This window comes from Micropterus salmoides, unplaced genomic scaffold (genome assembly GCF_014851395.1).
Source record: "Micropterus salmoides isolate LMB-PRFRI ecotype aquatic unplaced genomic scaffold, ASM1485139v1 Ms_hic_scaffold_22, whole genome shotgun sequence".
Taxonomy (NCBI): domain Eukaryota; kingdom Metazoa; phylum Chordata; class Actinopteri; order Centrarchiformes; family Centrarchidae; genus Micropterus; species Micropterus salmoides.
In genome coordinates, this window is record NW_024041373.1 from 21,408,326 (window position 1) to 21,426,933 (window position 18,608).

The window sequence follows — 18,608 nt, forward strand, 5'->3', positions numbered from 1 at the left end:
TTTTTTTACATTTTGGTGTCCCTACTTTAGCATTTATAGCCATGTGAAGAATATGTCCCTACTTTAGCATTTATAGCCATGTGAAGAATATGAATATCCACCTGGTTTAATGGTTAGTTAATGTCAAATGCTAATACAAATTGTTAAGTAATAAGGCTGGGCATCAATTCAGTATTATCATTTACTGATATTGGGCATAATCGCATCATGTGATCATTTTACAAAAGTTCTGTTGTCCCAATTACTGATATGCAGAGTGGGATTTCTGGCATGACTTCACATACTTCCAACAAGTGTGGAGGTCAAAACTCCAGCAACCCTTGCAGTATAAAGAATAACTTTAGAGGAAAAATTTATGTCACAAGAACAATAAATTTTGTTTTTATATGACAAATGTTGATTCTTCAGTCCAAAAGACTGATTGCAAGGAAATGGAATTTTTCCTTGTGAATTTTTGTCATATCTAATCCATTGATCGAACATCAATTTGACTTTTATATATTGTATGTTCTGCTATTTATTGATATCAGAAAAATAGTATTATTAATATGTTCATACTCATTTCAACTATATCTCCCAGGACTATAGGAATGCATCATTTCATAGACACAGATTTCTTGTGACTGCATGTTGTACTAGATAACTCTGCCAGCATCATTTAACTACGGATCTTTGGTAATGAAAATAGGCAGTTTAAGGTGAGCATCCATTACATTTCAGTTACATGTTACAAGTAACATGTTTGCTTCACATAATTATTTTTATAGACTGCATGGGAAGGTTAACTGCACCACATTAGTGAGGCACTCACACAAGTGAAACAATGCTCATCTGCAAAGGAACAGTTATACAAAAGGAGTGTTTGCATACAGGGGTATTTCCAGGAAACCACATCAGCCTACCCATCTGACTGTGGTAGAGGCTGTAGGATGATGAGAGCCCACGCACAACACTGCCACCCCATACTTGTTAAATGTCACCTCTGGCCTGCCATATGTAATTATAGCCAATTCCCCACCTGTCACTACCACTCTCCCCTCTCCCCTCACTCCAAACTCCCCCCTCCCACTGCCTCATCCACTCCTCCCGGGTGAACTGTGCTTTTTGATGTGACGGCGGGGGTTCCCTTTTTTTTTTTATTGACGCCCTAACATAAGCCTGGAAAGAACTGAATAGTGATTTTTAAAAAAGCACCTAAGAAAAACTTCATTTGAAAATTTTTGTATGGAAATGTGTAACAATGAGAAAAGAAAAAACAATGGGGGCGGAGAGAAGAAAAAGAGCTAACCCAGTTAAACACAGGAAAATAGTGCACACTGCCACATCTAAACCAGGCCTCAGTGATCAGTTATCTGATGACTTTTGCAGCACCCACTGTACTTCCTACACTGGAGATGGATTTGGTGCCAGTAGTGAGCAACTGCTTTTCAGCAGAGACAGGCAACGCACAGCGTAGTAGAGAGATGCAGTAATAAGAGTGCCATGTTTAAATCTCAAAAAGAACACACAAGCACACTGTATGTGCATGTAGGGTTCGCCCAAATGGTTGTGTTGTACAACCATATTCTGTGATAGTGAGCGCGCACGCACACACACACACACACACACACACACGAACACACAAGAACAACAGTAAAGTTCAGATTTCTTAATAAAAATAATTCATTTCAGGACAACATATAAATAATTATTGAATCACACAATACAGATATCTTGATATGAATAAATACTTAACAAATAAAACCAGGCTTTTTTTTCATACAATACCCTATTGTCGAAAGGTCACACAAAGAAACTTCCACACAGTTTGCATGTTTTGTTACACCTTCTGCTCTTAAGTGGATGCTCTTCCTACTGTTGGAATGTCCCTAAGCGAGTCGGAGTACCATTCCTAAATGCCTCAGCAGCTTAGACAAGTCATGTGCAACTTCTGTGATCTCCTCCCAGTCAAACTCAGTCAACGCCCCAAAATCATTTTATGGGGCCCTGACGAGCTGACCACTAATTGGCCTTTATTTGATTAAGGTTTGTCTAGAGGTGATTAAAGCACACAGAGATCTACGTACAGGCCATCAACACGTGGGCTGGCCCGACAGCTTTAGATACAGTTGAATGAAAAGGCAGACCGAGAGCCTGTTTTGTCTATGCTTTTCTAACTAGAGCCACAGATGGACATCCTCCTACAATAAAAGGGTTCTTGAGCACAAGTATGAGGGGTAATCACTGTTCCAGTTGATAACACATTTGAGTTTGTTTGATAAATGTTTTACATTTGAGGTTATGTCTGTAGATAAATACTCATGAAAAGATTTGGGGATTTTCAACGTCAGAGAGCTTGACAAGCTCTAGTCTGTGGTACACAAAGTTGGAGATGTCTATCTGCAGCACTCTAGTTAGTTTAGAATGGTCCAGGCTGGCCATTTTTAAGGAGGTAACAACAATTGTTTGGCGATTGATGGCACATGTATTTTTTTTTTGGCAGAAACAAAACCAAATATATTAAAATACATTAAAAAAATCCAAAAACAAAATAAAAACAAACAAAAAAAAGGAATGTCAGTTTTGCGTAATCCAGACGCACACATGCGTGCGTTGCGCTCGCGGGCGTGTGTGTGTGTGTGTGTTGGAGATGAGGCATCGGGTTGGAAGGTCCAACAATATGGACCAAGATCCATATTCACAAAAGCATTTTATAGGTGGGAGCACTGATCCAGGATCACTGATCAGGCTCCTCTGGTCCATAAAATTTCAATCACTTAAAGGCAAAACTTATCGAGGATGAGCCCCAATACTGTGCTGTTGTATCAGCAGCACAAAACACATTCAGATACACAAGATTAGCCAGCAGGCAATGGGATTGCTCTCTGGAGTTTTGAAATTGTCGCCTTGGCACGTCCAGTGGGGTGGAGCAGAGAGGAATGCATTTCTCTGCGGGTTTATTTACCTACACATCACCTCAGGCTGGGGTGGGGCGCGTACAATCTCACAGAGGTGTGTTTGCATGTGCGTGCATATGTGTGTATGTGGTGATAAGGTGGATAATCATCCAGACTTCATCCATCATTATGTTCCCAGTTCTCTCTACAGTTGGCAATCCCCTTCTGACAGAACTGGAGCTATTACATTTGTGTGCGCAAGTGTAGGTATGTGTCAATGCGTTTCTAGGTGCTTAAGTGGTCAGTAAACAGGAAAACAACGTCCAAGGCAACAGATTTGTTTTGGAGGAGAAGAGGGGAAATAAGAGGAAGGACAGGAGGAATAGAAAGAGAATGAGTCCTGTCTCCACTGTGTTCTCTGCCTTCTGTCCGCTGACACCGCCAGCTTGTTGGCTACAATGGAGAGGCTTGTATTTCTGTACATGTAGCACCAAAACTAGCAGGGGCCTGCCCTGTCTGTCTTGCACTGTTCAGACACCTGTACTGCTCTTACTTTCCATATCTGGTAATTCACAATGTTAACTTTATATAACAGAGGATCTAACAATATGAAGAATAATTTGCCTCAAAATATAACACTGCTTTTGACTGACTAATGGAAGAAAGTTGGTTCTTGATCATTTTACAGTATTGATTGCAAGAGCCTTTCTTGGTAAAATGTTTGTCTATTCTGGGAGAACATACATGTGTTTTTGGAGAACTAAGCTAAATGATTTTGGATGCCATTTCATTCCATTTCAAGCACTTCACTGGCTTTGCTTTGGCCCAGTTTAGCTCACTTCTGCTTACTACTTTCACACACTGGTTGCTGGGCTTCCCCAACTACTGCATTCCTCACTCTACAGAGCAAATGCTAGACAGACAGGCAGACAGATACACAGATGGGTTAAGACAGACAGACAGACAGACAGACTGGGGGGGGGGGGGGGGGGGGGGGGGGGGGTATAAATCCTTGGCTGTGGTCTAGAAAGCAATGTCAGATGCTTCTTGTTATGTCAACATACAATCATTTTGTCCGGCACGATTCACTGCGTACCTCTAAATACATATTGTACACAAGAGTTAAGTCAGTTGCTCTGACATGTAGCCAAACCTCTCACTGTGTAAGTGCACACGGCACATCAGATGATAATAATAATTGCACAAAGAGGTATTCTGGAGGCCATGTCTACTGCGAACACACACACACACACACACACATACACACACACACACGCACGCACTCGCTCACTCACTCACCCCCCCAGCCCCCCACGTACACACACTCTCTCTTCACATTCTACATAGGGGGGGTTGATTTTCAGGCCATAAGGTTACTAGTTAGTCACTAGCTAGTTAGTTAGTTAGTTGGTTAGTTAGTATCAGAGGTGCATTGACTGGCATGAGGTGCCCACAGCAGGGCAGCGGCTCTAGCGTGCTAGCGATGTGTCGTCATCATCATCGTTGCATGCGTGGGTATGTATGTGGTCAGCCGCGGTAAATCTGTTTGAAGTGGTCGCACTCATTGCAGTAGCCCTGTTTCTCTTGGTTGGCGTAGTGGTCGCAGCCCTGCGTCCGGCACCGCTGCTTGGACTTTTCTTTGGGCGCCTGCGCCCGTCTGCCCGCCTCTCTACCCTGGCCACGTGTATGACACTCTGGGCAGAGGTCTGTGCAACCTGGGGACACATTACTGCAGCCACTTCGCCGGCACTGAGTCTGGGTCTGGGATTGCTGTGAAGATCTGGGTTTGGCTGCTCGGTCACGCTTTTTGTACAGAGAAAGAGAGGGGGAGCAAGGAGAAAGAGGAGAAAGGTCAATTGGCAAATGAAAGGCAACTGGGGACCATAGTTGAGAAAACCGGCAGCAAGAATCACAGAACACCAAAGACAAACAAAGGACGGATAAGACAAAAACAACAGATGACACAGGGGACAGCAAGGAAGGAGGAGTTAAGAATGTATGACAAACACCTACCATGACCAGAGGAGGGGGAGTGTGGTGTGCGATGTGCCACTTGGTTGAGCCGTGTGCTTTGCTCTTTGACGTAGCACTTGTCGCAGTAGCCCTCCAGCATTGCCTTGCCGACCGCACCACACCCAGGCCCACGACACCGTGAGGCGTTCTGGAAGCCTGCCTCCAAACCATGCCGGCTCTGGACCGGGGCAGGGGGAGGGGTCAGGTCTGGAACAGACATTTTCCAACATAAGCAATGTCCTATATGATTTTGCATTTGACATTTGAAGGAGAAATACAAATCATATTGAACATTACAGAAAATAATTCCTACAATGCAAAACAAACTTATTAACAGACTTATGCTTAAAATAACTTTACGGCCTTGGTAAAACATTTTTTATGTCTGAACTCTGTAACATGATTGAAGTTTTCCAGTTTAGTTTAAGGACTTACGGTGGTTGGTCTGATAGTCTACGTAGCAAATAGTGCAGAAACCCAACTTCTCTGGCGTCCCAAAGAACTGGCAGCCAGATCGTTTACAAGGGCGGGCCAGAGGGGCTTGCCAGGCTGAAGTGTGCCCTGGGGTTAGGGTGAGGCATGGCCGCTCAGCCTCCCTGGGCTGGCTCCAAGCTGATGAAGAAGCCTCAGTCCTGGGGTTGTTCTGCTGTGGCTCTCCCCCTCTCTGGAGCCTGCTGTCTCTGCATGCAGGGTGGGCACAGGCCATTGAATATCCTGAACGCCTCCTGTCTGCACATGCTGCAGCGCTCTGTCTCTGCCTCACAACCCCCCCACTGGGTCCAGCCGGAGCCCTGGGCCGGGTGGGGAACTGTAGACCCCCCATTGGGGCCTGGCAGTCCTGTAGCAGCTGTTCCAGCACCAGGGGGTCCATGGTTCTGCCTGGAGTTGAAGCAGCGCTCACAAAGTCCATCATGTTCCACGCTAAGGGTAAAGAGGCAGCCAGGTGTCTTGCACTTCATGGCATGAGTTTCACTGTACAGGCTGAGGCTGGGAGCGGTAGGTGGGGCTGAGCGGGGGCTGGACACCCCTCTCCCAGACGAAGAGGATGGGGGGCTGCTACTTCGGGCTCCTCTGGAGCTCACCTCAGTCTCTGATCCCCCTACCACTCCTACCCCACCCTGTACCCCTCCTCCCTTGGTCTGCACCACCCCTTCTATCCTCGCTCCTCCACCAGTAGTGGCTTGTCGCTTCTCAAAGCACTCATGGCAATGAGGCTGTGTGTCAACAGAGACATAGAAGGTGCATCGTGGTGTGGCACAACGGATCTCAATGAGGGAGAGCTGGGAGACGGAGAAGGGCGGTGGGCGTTGCGGCTGGGCGGCCCATGCCTGCTCCTTGTCCTCCTGCCATCGCTGGTACTCATGGTTGACAAGCTGCAGGTAGTCCTCCATCAGGTTCATGTCTTCAGGGAGGTTCCCCTCATCCAGCCTTAGAACAAAGACATACAATGCTTTACTGCACTTTCTGTGGTGTTATACTTACGTTAAATTTAAAGTTAATATAGGTTTCCGAAAGTGTAAACATGTTGCATTACAATATTTGTGATCACCAACCTAAAAATAAACTTCTTCCTTCCTGAGTTGCAAACTTGCAAAACTGCATTTAAAATTGTGGCCAGGACCTACAACTGAGATATTAATCTTTTACTTTTTCTTTTCCATTTTGTCCATTTAGGGGACAGAAATTATGATCTGTAGGTACCGTGCAGCATTGATGATCCGTGTGGCATCGTAGCCCAAGCCTATGACGGGGATGTCTATCAATAGCATGTAGTCTTTGAGAAGCCTCTCTTTCTGCTGCTGTTCTTTCTCCATCAGGAAGTGAACCTTCAGCTCCTCAAAGCCCCCCCGTCCTGGGTTGATTAGCGGTACTGCTCGGATCTCTGGGAAATTCAGACCAAGACGTTACACACAAAGCAAAACATAAGCAACTTCATAATAGGCTTACTCCCGATGTCATGCCAGCTACATAACTGTCTCTTAGCGTTTCCTACCTGGACCACTGTCTTTGATGGTGATGAGGGGTGCAAAGTGCTGGGAGTCATAGCCGAGCACTATTGGGTATTTGTAGCACTCCGTGGGAGGCCAGTGTAGCGGCAGATAAATCCCACCCACATTCAGAGGAGAGATGGAGGAGCCAGATTTCATACTCCTGACCACCTGGTCTGTTAAAAAAGAACAGTGATTGAAGAGAAAAATAATTGTCCAACAATTTAAATATGTTTTTAGTACACATTGTATAGGATTTATTGTTAGCATGTTCCTGAATGAAATCAAACTTTCAACTTTCAAGGAGGTAACAAATTTGGATAATTTGATGAAACATGTTAGCAAGGCTTATTATCTATGCAGAGTGTCAATACAGAAACATTTGATTAAATCACAAGTACATGGCAAGAACAACAAAGAACATGTCTGTTCATCCCTTTACATCCTTGGAAACTCCGATATAGTTTAAAACAAGTTTCTGTATGTTTACCTTCCATACAAGATCCACTCTACATCCGCTAACCAAAATCAAACACACATAAAGACTTCAAAACAAGACCTCCACCTTCTTCTACTGAAAGACATGTTGAAACAAGACCACTGAGTCTTTGATGACTAATAAGGAGCCATAAACATACTTTGAGATGATAAAAAGCAGGTACCTGCGATGACGATGATGGGTCTGCGGAGAATGTTAGAGAGGACGAAGATGTGAATGTCCTCCAGAGAGTCAAACTGGAGGCCGTTGCTACTGGAGACAGGAGACGCCATCTTCACAATCTTTTCCCACTCCTCCTCCCAATTCTAGGACAGCACAACAACACACACAAAACGTTAGGATATGAACTTGTGGACACTTGTGTAATGGATTCAATTTGTGTAAAGTCATTTTTAGGAAGAAAAATAAGCAGAAGGATGTATGCTTATACTACAGCTTGAATTATTGCATATAAACAAATATATTTCCTTTACTTATTTGCAGTTTGCATACATGGATACAAAAGACATAACCACAGACCAATTTTACTGTCTCGCTAGCATATATGTTTTTATATAATTTTTTGCTCATACTTCTGCCATCAAGCAAATATTTTAATGCAAAGTAATGGAAAAAGCTTTTGACATGGACCAAGTCTAATCTTCATACCATGGTGGTGTACCGGAGTCCAGTCTGGGTGAACTCCTGGGACTGGACCAGTTCTGCCTGGAAGCGAGCTCTAAAGACGCCAGTGTCCGTCTCTTTCAAAACACCATGGAGGGCTTTTCGAAGCACTAGATCTGTGTCTTGAACACCCAGCATGTACTGAGAGGCTGCGTGGAGCAAACAGTTCCCATCTCCTATAGACACACACAGAAGAGGCAAGCAAACACATTCAATGTTAGCATGCTCGTAGTTGATTGTTTTATAAGGGACGCGCACTTCTAAAATTGTGCAGGGGCACACGCACATGCAAATGCAGCATGCACACAGTATACACAACAGACACTTGCAGTATGTGCGCGTGCACACACACACACACACACACACACACACACACACACACACACACACACACACACACACACACACACACACACACACACACACACACACACACACACACACACACACACACACACACACACACACACACACACACACACACACACACACACACACACACACACACACACACACACGTACCAAAAGTCTGGGGATTTCCAGGCTGTCGGGCCGGTTGTCGCACTATCTGGTGTCTACACTATTATATGACCCTCACATGTCTTAAAGTACACACATACTATAGACAAAGATCTACTTTTACCCAGCTGACCTGAGAAACATTGCCCTTAATTTATCTAAAATCCATTTTTGAAAACTTAAATGCCACTCCTTTACTATCTTAATCTACAAAAATTGGTTGTCTCGTTTCATGTCAAAGAAAACTGCTTCCTCTATATTCTACTAACTGTCCAGAGAAATAAAGAGTTGGTTTCTCAAAAGGCATTTGTGCAACTAAAAACCTTGGACTTTTATTTAGTCTCCTATGGCAGCGCTGGGTCTTTTTCTCATTGTGAAACAGGAGAGCCCATGTTTGTCAATGTGCGTAGCAATGAAAAACCCTGTTGCCACACTAAACACAGGAATTTCCCTGTTAACTTCTGCTTTTGTACATGTTCCCCTCCTGTGATCCCAAATCATCAATGCTACTCAGCTGGTCCTGGACTTTCCACAGGGGTGTGGCTTGGACAAGACTGAATGTTATCTTACTACTGCAATCAACACCCGATGAAGGCTGTGATTAATAAGCGCTGAGATAACATGCACACTCACAAATGCACTGTAATGTGTATATTCTGTCAAACTTTATGATCTGTCCTTGTTTGCTCAGTAATGTTTACCTGGCAAGAGTACACACACACCTGGAGCGTACACAGCATTCTTTGTGTAGTACTGCTGCATCAAAACAAATCAACAAATCAGACTAAGATAATTCTAATCTAAGAATAATTCACATTTCAAGACAGGAAAGGTTATTTAAATTACAGCTAAGAAAAGGTTAGCCCACAATACAAAAAAATCTAAAATGAGTTCAGCCAGTGTTTAAGTGTCAAATGCCACAGGCCAAACTGTGATCAAATTTCCCAAAATAACATAATCTGTGGTGTGAGATGACTGTAATGTGAGACATTAGTTTTCACTAATCACAAGGAAGAGCCCACTATACTTTGAGAAAAAAAATAAAAATATCCACTCCTATTTTAGACTAGCTAGCTTTTGTTGCATTACGGCGCTCTTGCATCACTCTCAACAAAAACATAAAATGCACAGCTCTCTAGTGAGAAAAGTCCTCGTCAACAGCACCATCCTCAAAAAAGACACATACACAGGAATAGGCACACACGCCCAAAAACAAATGTATAATCACAAGTGCACAATGCCCAAAAAACACACAGACGTTTGACCCTGAATTGAGATGCCTGATGACTAAAGATGAAAGACGGTCTGCTGGTCCCATCTGTCTAAATATAGATGCTTCCTCTGTAGCAAGCTGGGACACTTCCTGAAAACACACCAGTGTAGGACCAGGCTTAATCCTCATCTAGTTGCCATCCAGGTGACACTTCCCACAAGTTTGCAATGTTGTGCTTTCCAATGAGGCTCTGGGTTTGTGTCACACATCATCTGCTATCCCACTCTTTGTGTGCAAAGCTGTCTAGTGAGACTAGTCCAACAAAACAAGTCCTGGCCAAGACTATTTTTTGCTTCTGCTTTGACAAGAACTGGAGATATTACACCGCAGTATGTTTTTAATCAAATAATGTGGATACCACATACCACACAAGAGGAACCAGAAATCTGTACTTATAAGGCAAGAACACTGTGTTTGTGTGCCTGCTACTACAGTATGTAGAGTCTGTGTATTGTAGCTGAACAAATCCTGCCTGTTGGGGACACATGACAGACATGGGATGCTGTTTGGGAAAAACCCACGGATGCATCCTAGACACTCAAGACAGAAGACGCACTGAACGCATTTTTTTCACTGGATGGAAAAGTTGCACGAAACGGGAAGGCAGTTATCTTAATAGTCAGGGAATGAACGCTTTATGATGCCGTTTTGCTTTTATGATGGTCAGTATTTCTGCCAGCCTGGGAAAGAAGCTGGGTTTTGGGAAGACTAAAATTAGTTTAGAGGTTTTTAATCTGTTGTAAATTCACACAGATGATGACCTAAGAAATGTATTTTGGACTAATGGGCACTTTTTGGTCCCAGACGATGTGGAGACGGATCGTGTTATGACTCTGAAAAGCTTGATTAATATGACCTGCTCTGACTGGACCTTCATTGACGGACTTCTGATCTCTCACGTTCTGTCTCCGTCTGTGTCTGTGTCTGCTGAGCTCCAGTGACTCAGCAGCAGTCAGTCAGTCCTCTGTGAGTGTGTGTGTGTGTGTGTGTTGTCTGTCCTCTGTTCAAAGTCACGTCTGGGTCCTTCAGAGTTAGATGCTCTGGCTCTAAATTCTGTCTCATCTTTATGACATCATCTTCACATGCCAGGAAATCCCATCCAGGTTACTGGCAGCAGAAGTCAGAAGAGTCTGACATCAACTCAGGGGTCTTTCTGAAGAGGAACCATGTGTTGATGAGGGTTACAGTAACTCCTTTAGTCATTACTAACTTCAGAATCGCCAGGGGCCCTCACACAACGAGTTTCACTATTTATGGAAAACCAAGCATGAACAACACACAAAACATCCAGCAAGTTCCTCATCTGTCCAATAACTGTTCAAAGTAAGTTTTGAAATCAGACTGATACAGGAATTTCTCAATGTTACATGCGAATCGCATCCTATGGAGAAAAAAAGACACCATTTCCTCTGGAAACTCACATATTTAAGACAAACTTGTAACACAGCTTGATTTCCGCTTCCTTCTTCTGTTGTTCTGTTGAGTGCTATGGCTGATATTTCCCTTCAAACAATGATTTTTTTCCCCCCTCCTCTAAAAATAGACCTGAGTCTGATTTACATGCCAGATGTGTTTAAGTTATTGCAATATAGATTTTTTAAAAGCCTGGTGAGACAAAGTTGGATTTGGTCACATTTAATTTAACAAGGCCCGGTGAGCTGTGACAGTCACAAGACAATGACATAGCTATGTCAGTCAGGCAGGTGGGGAACTTCAGGTAAAATTACCTGAAGTTCCCCACCTGCCTTATTAAAATAATTGAGATGTTTTAAGATCCACTGACATTCACACTCCTTACACACACACACCTACACAGAAACAGAGGGGACATACCCCTAAATGAAAAACTGTGGAAATAGTCGGGTCTGAAACATCATAGACAGTAAATAACAGTCCTACATGTGACGCCAGAGAATTTCCCAGTACAGAGCTATGATCAAAAGTAATCAGGCCCATGTCTGAATGTTTGCCTACTCTGGGATGTTCCCGTGTTACAACATCCCCGTAACAGAAAACATGACTTAGCAATGGGCTGACTGAACTCATACCTTCAACTCGGCACAGTAAAGTCAAGGGGGCTGCTAAATGAGCGTATGTGAAAGCGGAACCGTGTCCCTCCATTGTTGTCATTTACAGTAACCTTGCTTGTGAGTAATGACATCTCCGAATTTACATATCAAATAACCCTGACTCATAAATGCGAACCTCCACTATCACAGAAAATGAAACAAAAGCAAAACACATCCTCCGCCCTGAACGCTGAAGATCGTTACAGTTCCTGAAATCAAGGAACAAAAGTTAAACGTCACCTGTGACCAATGTGTTGTTCCTGTTGTTGAACATGATATAAAATGCCACCAGAACTTCTTGCTCAAACAACATGTATTAATAAAATAATCCAGAAGCACAAAACTGCTAAACCACAAATCAAAACTTCTGATTAAACATCTCCAAACCTCACCAAAATGCTACCAATTTCCTGGCACTTTAAGTAAAAAAATGATTTTTAAAAATGTTTTAGTGGAGACTCCAGAACAAAGCCTAAACATTAGCAAAACCTTTCTCACCATTTGTACGTAAGGGCACCATCTTCTTCACCTCCCGACACCAGTTGAGCTTCTTCTCCTGCTCCAATGAGGCCTGCATGGCTCGGTCCAGGATGGCAGCCTGCACCACCTCCCTGAAGGCCTGCGGAAAGTGGTTCATGGCGATCATCTCCAGCGTGTAACGGTGCATACCCCGCAGGTGGTGCAGCAGGCCGCCGCTGGCAGCCGGCTTCACCACGTCGTTGGGCACTCGCTGGCGGATCTTCACCGCTTTCAGCAGGTTGGAGACAAACAGGAATTTTGGGAGGAAGTTCTGACCCTGCGACATGGCGGATGTGTGGCCAGGTGGATGGAAGGAGGGGAGAGGAGGAACGAGGAGAAGGAAAGGAGGAGGAGGAGGCACCAACCGACGCTGACTGAACAACGTGGAAACTGGATAGAGAGAAAGGAGAGTGGATTTGTTATTTCACAGTAGAAAATAATAGTGTAGACTTGTGGGAAAATTTCAGTGGAGATTCCCCTTCCTTATTAATTGAGACCCAAGACACAACTTAATTTACAGTTTGTTTGGGAAACCACCCAACACATAAGATCAGCGCAGAATGAAAGCTGTTTGGTGTTTTTTCACTGGAGATTCTGGTGGGCCAAATAGAATAAAGTACACAGAGAACCCTTTGTATTCTTGTTTGTTCTTTTAATTCTCCTTTTCGTCTTGATGGTTTTTAAGTTTCCCAAAACAGGGCGCCCCAGTGTCCCACTGAGCTCAAAGCCTTTCCAACAATAAACTGGTGCTTTCCAGACTTGAACTGACGGCCACCCAGGGCTTCCCAGGCTGCTAGGAAGGTCACACTGATTGCCCCAAGGCCTGCATTAAGTCTTAAAAACATAGAGTGTCAGTACCAAAACCAAAATGACACAGTTCTCAATATCAGAGTTTCAGAAAGATAAACATTTTGCTTTTTCGCCCATCTAACAAAGTATGTAAACCTCTTAATATGTTGCTGTTTAATGTTGTCTGAACACAAGCAGCTGTACAAGAGTTTTTGCCTGAATAAAATACAACTTAAAGTTATAAAGTTTGCTTATTTATGTTAGGAAATGTTGACGGATAAATAAACAAAACTAAGAATACAGCCAAATATTTGATGATAACTTTTCACTACTGGACAGTTTTGATACTTGCTGCTTTGTTATGGCTGGTAAAAAAGCTTCAATACACAACCTGACAGTAGAAGTATTGTAGAAGAGTACAGTGCTTGCTTAAGTGTGCAACTCTTAAGGTTTTAAAGGAATATTTCGCTAAAATGGAGAGAGTGTCAGCAGTTCACGGGAAGTAGAAAGTGATGGTCAGCAAGTAGGCCTGCAGTTTTGCTGACTTTTTAACTTTCAACAACATCCTCATATCAACCGCTCAGAAGCTGCCAGTCAGTGGACACTGTTTACGTTCACACTTAAACCACCTGAATACTTGGCTTACAGTGGGCCCTGTGCCTCTGCTATCCAAACAGCAGCAGGTGCAACAACAGACTAGGCCATGCTAAAGGGCTAGTCACATGAAGGAGTAGACAACAGACACCTGGATGTCAGTGAGCATGTTGCACAAACGATCAATCGCTGTTTGGTGTGCTCGCACCGTTGGCAGACAGACAGCGGTGGACGCTGCGGTTTAGGCTGGCTGGCTACACAGAAACACAATAACAGGAGACTTTGCTGACGTTAAAGGCTTACGTAATTCCAATGACAACTACCTCTTAAACAATGTAGCCTTCAATCGCGTCTCACAGCTCGAGTACTGATACGGTGTAGCGGCGCCATGCTACATTTGGCTGTTTTAAATACCCTGTTATCCGCTTGAGGGTGACGTCTTTGTAAACAATGGCTGTCAAAGCCACTGTCGTGAGCAGGCTTCAAGCTTCCTCCATGTCCCCAGAAACACGACCATACATTACTCAAGGCCCACACGTGATGTACCCCACCAAGTCTCACCCTACTTGGTAAGAAACGTTGTTCACATGGGGAGGCAAAGGGAGGGGGGACGGGTGTCTTACCTGTGTAATATGTCGGGGTAATAACAAAGCCCTCCCGGATGCTCAGGCTAGTCCTCTCTCAGCCACTTCACTCAGCCTCACCGCAGCGGTCCTCGGCGCCATTCAACCTTCTCTTTCCTTCAGTATCAGGTCTATTTTGGAGCGCTCGCAGCTTGCGAAGCAAGAGTACACACGTCCGCAAAGGATAGTTTTTATAAAAAAGGAAAAAGCCCAAGTCAAGGGGATTTCCACACGGGGACTTTCCGTCCACCCATTTTCCTCTCTCTCTCTCTCTCTCTCTCTCTCTCTCTCTCTCTCTCACTCACTCACTCACTCACTCACACACACACACACACACACACACACACACACACACACACACAACCTGGATAGTTGCAGTTCACTGCCGCCAGGGGGGTCTCTTTCTGTCTGACTCAATACTGAAAAGCATATCCCACCTACTATGCACAAAGAGCAGCACTGAGGGAGACAGACAGGTCGCGTCATACTCTATTTCACGAGACAGCCTTAGAAATAAATCATTATCCTGCAATGAGTCCAGCCTCAGCAAATGAGTCAGGAAAGCGAAAGAAAACTCATCCCTTGATGATGAGTGGACTTTGACTAGCTGACTGAATGTGCCCATGTAATGTCTGTATTTATTTGTGTATTTATGTTTGAGTGAATACAGATTTTGCAGTGATGATGTGATACAGTTTTGACTGTCTGTTGCAAAACAGGCTTTATGCTACTCAGAGGGATTTGATATCTGGCTCAAAAGCACTTCACAAGCAGATCCGGGCTCTCTGCTACCATGCTGGGCGCATTTGATGCACATGCAGTTAATAAGTTAGTTATGTTATCTATTATGTCATGCGCATTCAAGTGCCCAGCCTACATGGACCAAAAAATACAGTTACATGCAAACATTTGTCAAACAAGAACATAACTTCTTACATTATATTGCAAACAAAGAGCTTTGTGTCATGTGCCAATCTCTACATATAATATATCCACCCTAAAAAGGTTCCCTTTCCTAAAATGCACATCAACCAGGATAATTCAGAAATTAAGTTCTGTGCAGTGTGCAGTGTATATATATCCCTTCAATTAATCTTACCTAAATCACATTACAAAAAAGACTTTTCTCTTTAGGGAAACAAAAAACATACATGTATCTATAGCTAATGTAAATGCACCTGTGACTTTTGGTTAAATTCTGCTTCACATACGGCCCTACAATGAAGTTGTTTTTCATAATTTAGGTGTGTACCAAACATCAACAGACCATATTTCCGTATACATATTTAGCAAAAGTATACAGCATCCATCACCCAACATCCAGCCTGTCTGTCGCTGTCAGAGATGTTAAAACAGTGAAACTCTACAGCACCTGTGGGTTATGGTGGTTAACAAGTTGTATTACCAGTGACTGAGCCATCAGTGTGTGGCAACGTACACCAACTGTCTACTGCGGTCTACCAATATAGAAGTTATAATAGAAAAGTAGTCACAACTCTGTACTTTTGTTCCAACTGGCACATTTGACCGTCTGGTGTAAGCATATAGGTGAGGCAGAAAGGTGTTACCTTTACATACATATGTACATTTAGATGAAACGGACAAATACCAGTGTGTTGCATTTGTGTGGTTGGATGTGTAAGTGTGTGTGTGAGACAGAAATATCGTGTCACTGTATTTAGGTTCTTGCATACCATTTTTGTGCCCACAGCAACACATATTTATTCAGCATTGAGCTGCAGCAAATTATGATTTTCAGTATTAATGGATTATTGATTATTTTTCAAGTAATTCATTATTTGTTTAGCTGTAAAATTCCACAAAAATTTTAAAATGCCTGCAACACCTTCCCAGTGCCCAAGCTGATGTCTTCAAATAGTTAGATTTGTCTCACCAATAGTTTAAAAACCCAAAGGTATTCAGATATGATATAAAAAAGCAGTACATCTGAAACAAGTGAGTATTTGTTATTTTGCTTTTCTAACTGATTTGAAATTGTTCACAGATTATGCCAATACATGTTTCCTCAACTGAGTAATAGATTCATCAATGAATTCGCTCATCTTTTCAGTGCTACTAATGTTACTTTCAGGCAGATGACAGCAACTTCCCTAGAGTCACATTTCATATCATCATTATTCAATAAAAACACTCACAATAAGTCATAGTAGATTTACCAAGAATCTCACTTCCATATGTTTGAATATCAACTATATATCAAATCAACTTTGTGTTGCATTTTCACTGCGGACAAATTTCCAGATATACCGCATTTTGTCTTATCTGCTGACCGTTGTCCAACTAAACTGACAAACCCCCATGCTGATTCACTGCTCACTTTCTACTTTCTTTTTTCTTCCCTGTGGAAGGACTCCTCCTTCTGTGTTGTTATTTCCTTTACTACCTACTCATACAGAAACCTAAATAATCACCTGCTAGCATGGATTCATGAGGAATGAGCTCACTGAGTCAGCCTTATCTTTTAAAGTTCAACACGGCACAGTTCTCTTGCCCCAAAGTTGACATTTAGCAGGTACTGTATGTCAAATTGAACAGTACAATACCTTTACTGATTTCGCAAATGCCCATAAGTCGGCCCATAATGATCTGACTATATGGCCAACTACTGATGAGGCTATTGTAAATAATTCTGATGATTTAACTCCAAAAATTTTACAGATTTCTTACTGGGTCACATGTTGGCTGAGTCACAGGTTGGGATGATCGATAAGAGCTGGTTGTGGAAGCGATGAAAGCCAAACACATCAGTCATCAGCTCATGGAAAACCCCAGAACAGACAATTGGCCACCTCCATTGTTCCAAATCACCAGGTGGTTAGACATGAGCCATACTCAAAGTTCCTCGCTGTCCACATTTTTGCAACTGCACATGTAATGGTCAGAACACAGACTGAGAAACAATTAATCTCTGGTGTGTTTCTGAGTGTGAAGGAATGGCTTAACTTTTCCCTTCAAGTATGTTTATTGAATTTATCCCTCATTGAATTTTCTGAATCAGTCATGCAGCTGTGACTCTACTGTGGTGTGAATGTCCTTATATATACTTGAAATACTTAAGTCAGATTAGAAAGATGAAAAGATTTAATTCAAGTACTTACTTTCTTGGAAACTGACTTCTCAGATTTGAAAATTAAATTTTTGCTTTCACACATTAAAACTGCTTCTGATAAGCCGATATGACTAGTTTCTTACCAAAGTTACAGCTGCACAGATGCAGATTTGTATTTTTACAGTAAACATGACTATTTTGCAGTTATGGAAGGTAACTAAGTACATTGTAATCAAATACTGTACATATGTACAAATTTGATGTACTGAAAATTTCCATTGCATGCCATGTTAACCCTTTATGACCTGCCATAAAACAATTCCACCAGAGCATTTCTTGTATGTTGTATTATCAGTCCTTTACATGACATTTACATTTACTCATTTGGCAGACTCTTTTATCCAAAGCAACTTACATTTGAGGAACAACAAGCATCAACAAAGCATCAATACAGTTAGAGATCTACAACTGACAATACGTACTAGTAAGAGCAGCAATAAATACTACTAAGAGCTAATAGCACGTATGGTATCAATGGGGTAAATACCTGGGGAAAGAAGTAGGAGTTAACGAAATAGTGCCATCAATACAAGAGAATTTTAAGGGGATAGAAGAAGAAGAGCACAGGAAGTGCATGTCAGAGGTTAGGGGTTAGAGTTGTTATAAGAGGAAGTCTTCTCGGAAGAGATGAGTTTTCAAGAGCTCTTTGAAGTTAGAGAAGGACACCCCTGCTCTGATGGCGTGTAGTAGCTGGTTCAACCATCGTGGTGTCACAAATGAGAACAGCCGGGACTGAGATTGCTTTGTGTGAAGGGATGGCAGACCCAGGTGGCATTTTTTGGTGGAGCACAGTGGCAGAGAAAGGACGTAGGCTTGTATTATGGAGTTTAGGTAGATGGGTGCAGACCCAGTAGTCACTCTGTATGTAAGCATTAGTGGCTTGAATTTGATCAAAAACCAGACACGCTTTTGAGCATTTTCATATGCCATACATCAATACAATCCATACACCCCCAATTTAAAGTCTACGTATGTGATAAATCAATAATAGTTCAATAAATAGCTGAAAAGTGCAATACACACATATTTTTTTTCTATATATTTTTCTAAATA

At 42.7% G+C, this 18,608-nt stretch overlaps 1 protein-coding gene across 1 annotated transcript; it reads right to left on the bottom strand.

The window, feature by feature from the left end:
- Positions 1–14,694, bottom strand: tnfaip3 (tumor necrosis factor, alpha-induced protein 3). Its single transcript, XM_038737134.1, is given in 11 exon segments — positions 1–4,679; positions 4,890–4,904; positions 4,906–5,096; positions 5,325–5,547; positions 5,549–6,317; positions 6,591–6,771; positions 6,883–7,053; positions 7,540–7,681; positions 8,025–8,215; positions 12,399–12,809; positions 14,426–14,694. Coding segments are annotated over 10 exon segments (2,466 nt in total). The 5' UTR covers positions 12,706–12,809; positions 14,426–14,694; the 3' UTR covers positions 1–4,403.
- Positions 14,695–18,608: the final 3,914 nt, after the last annotated feature.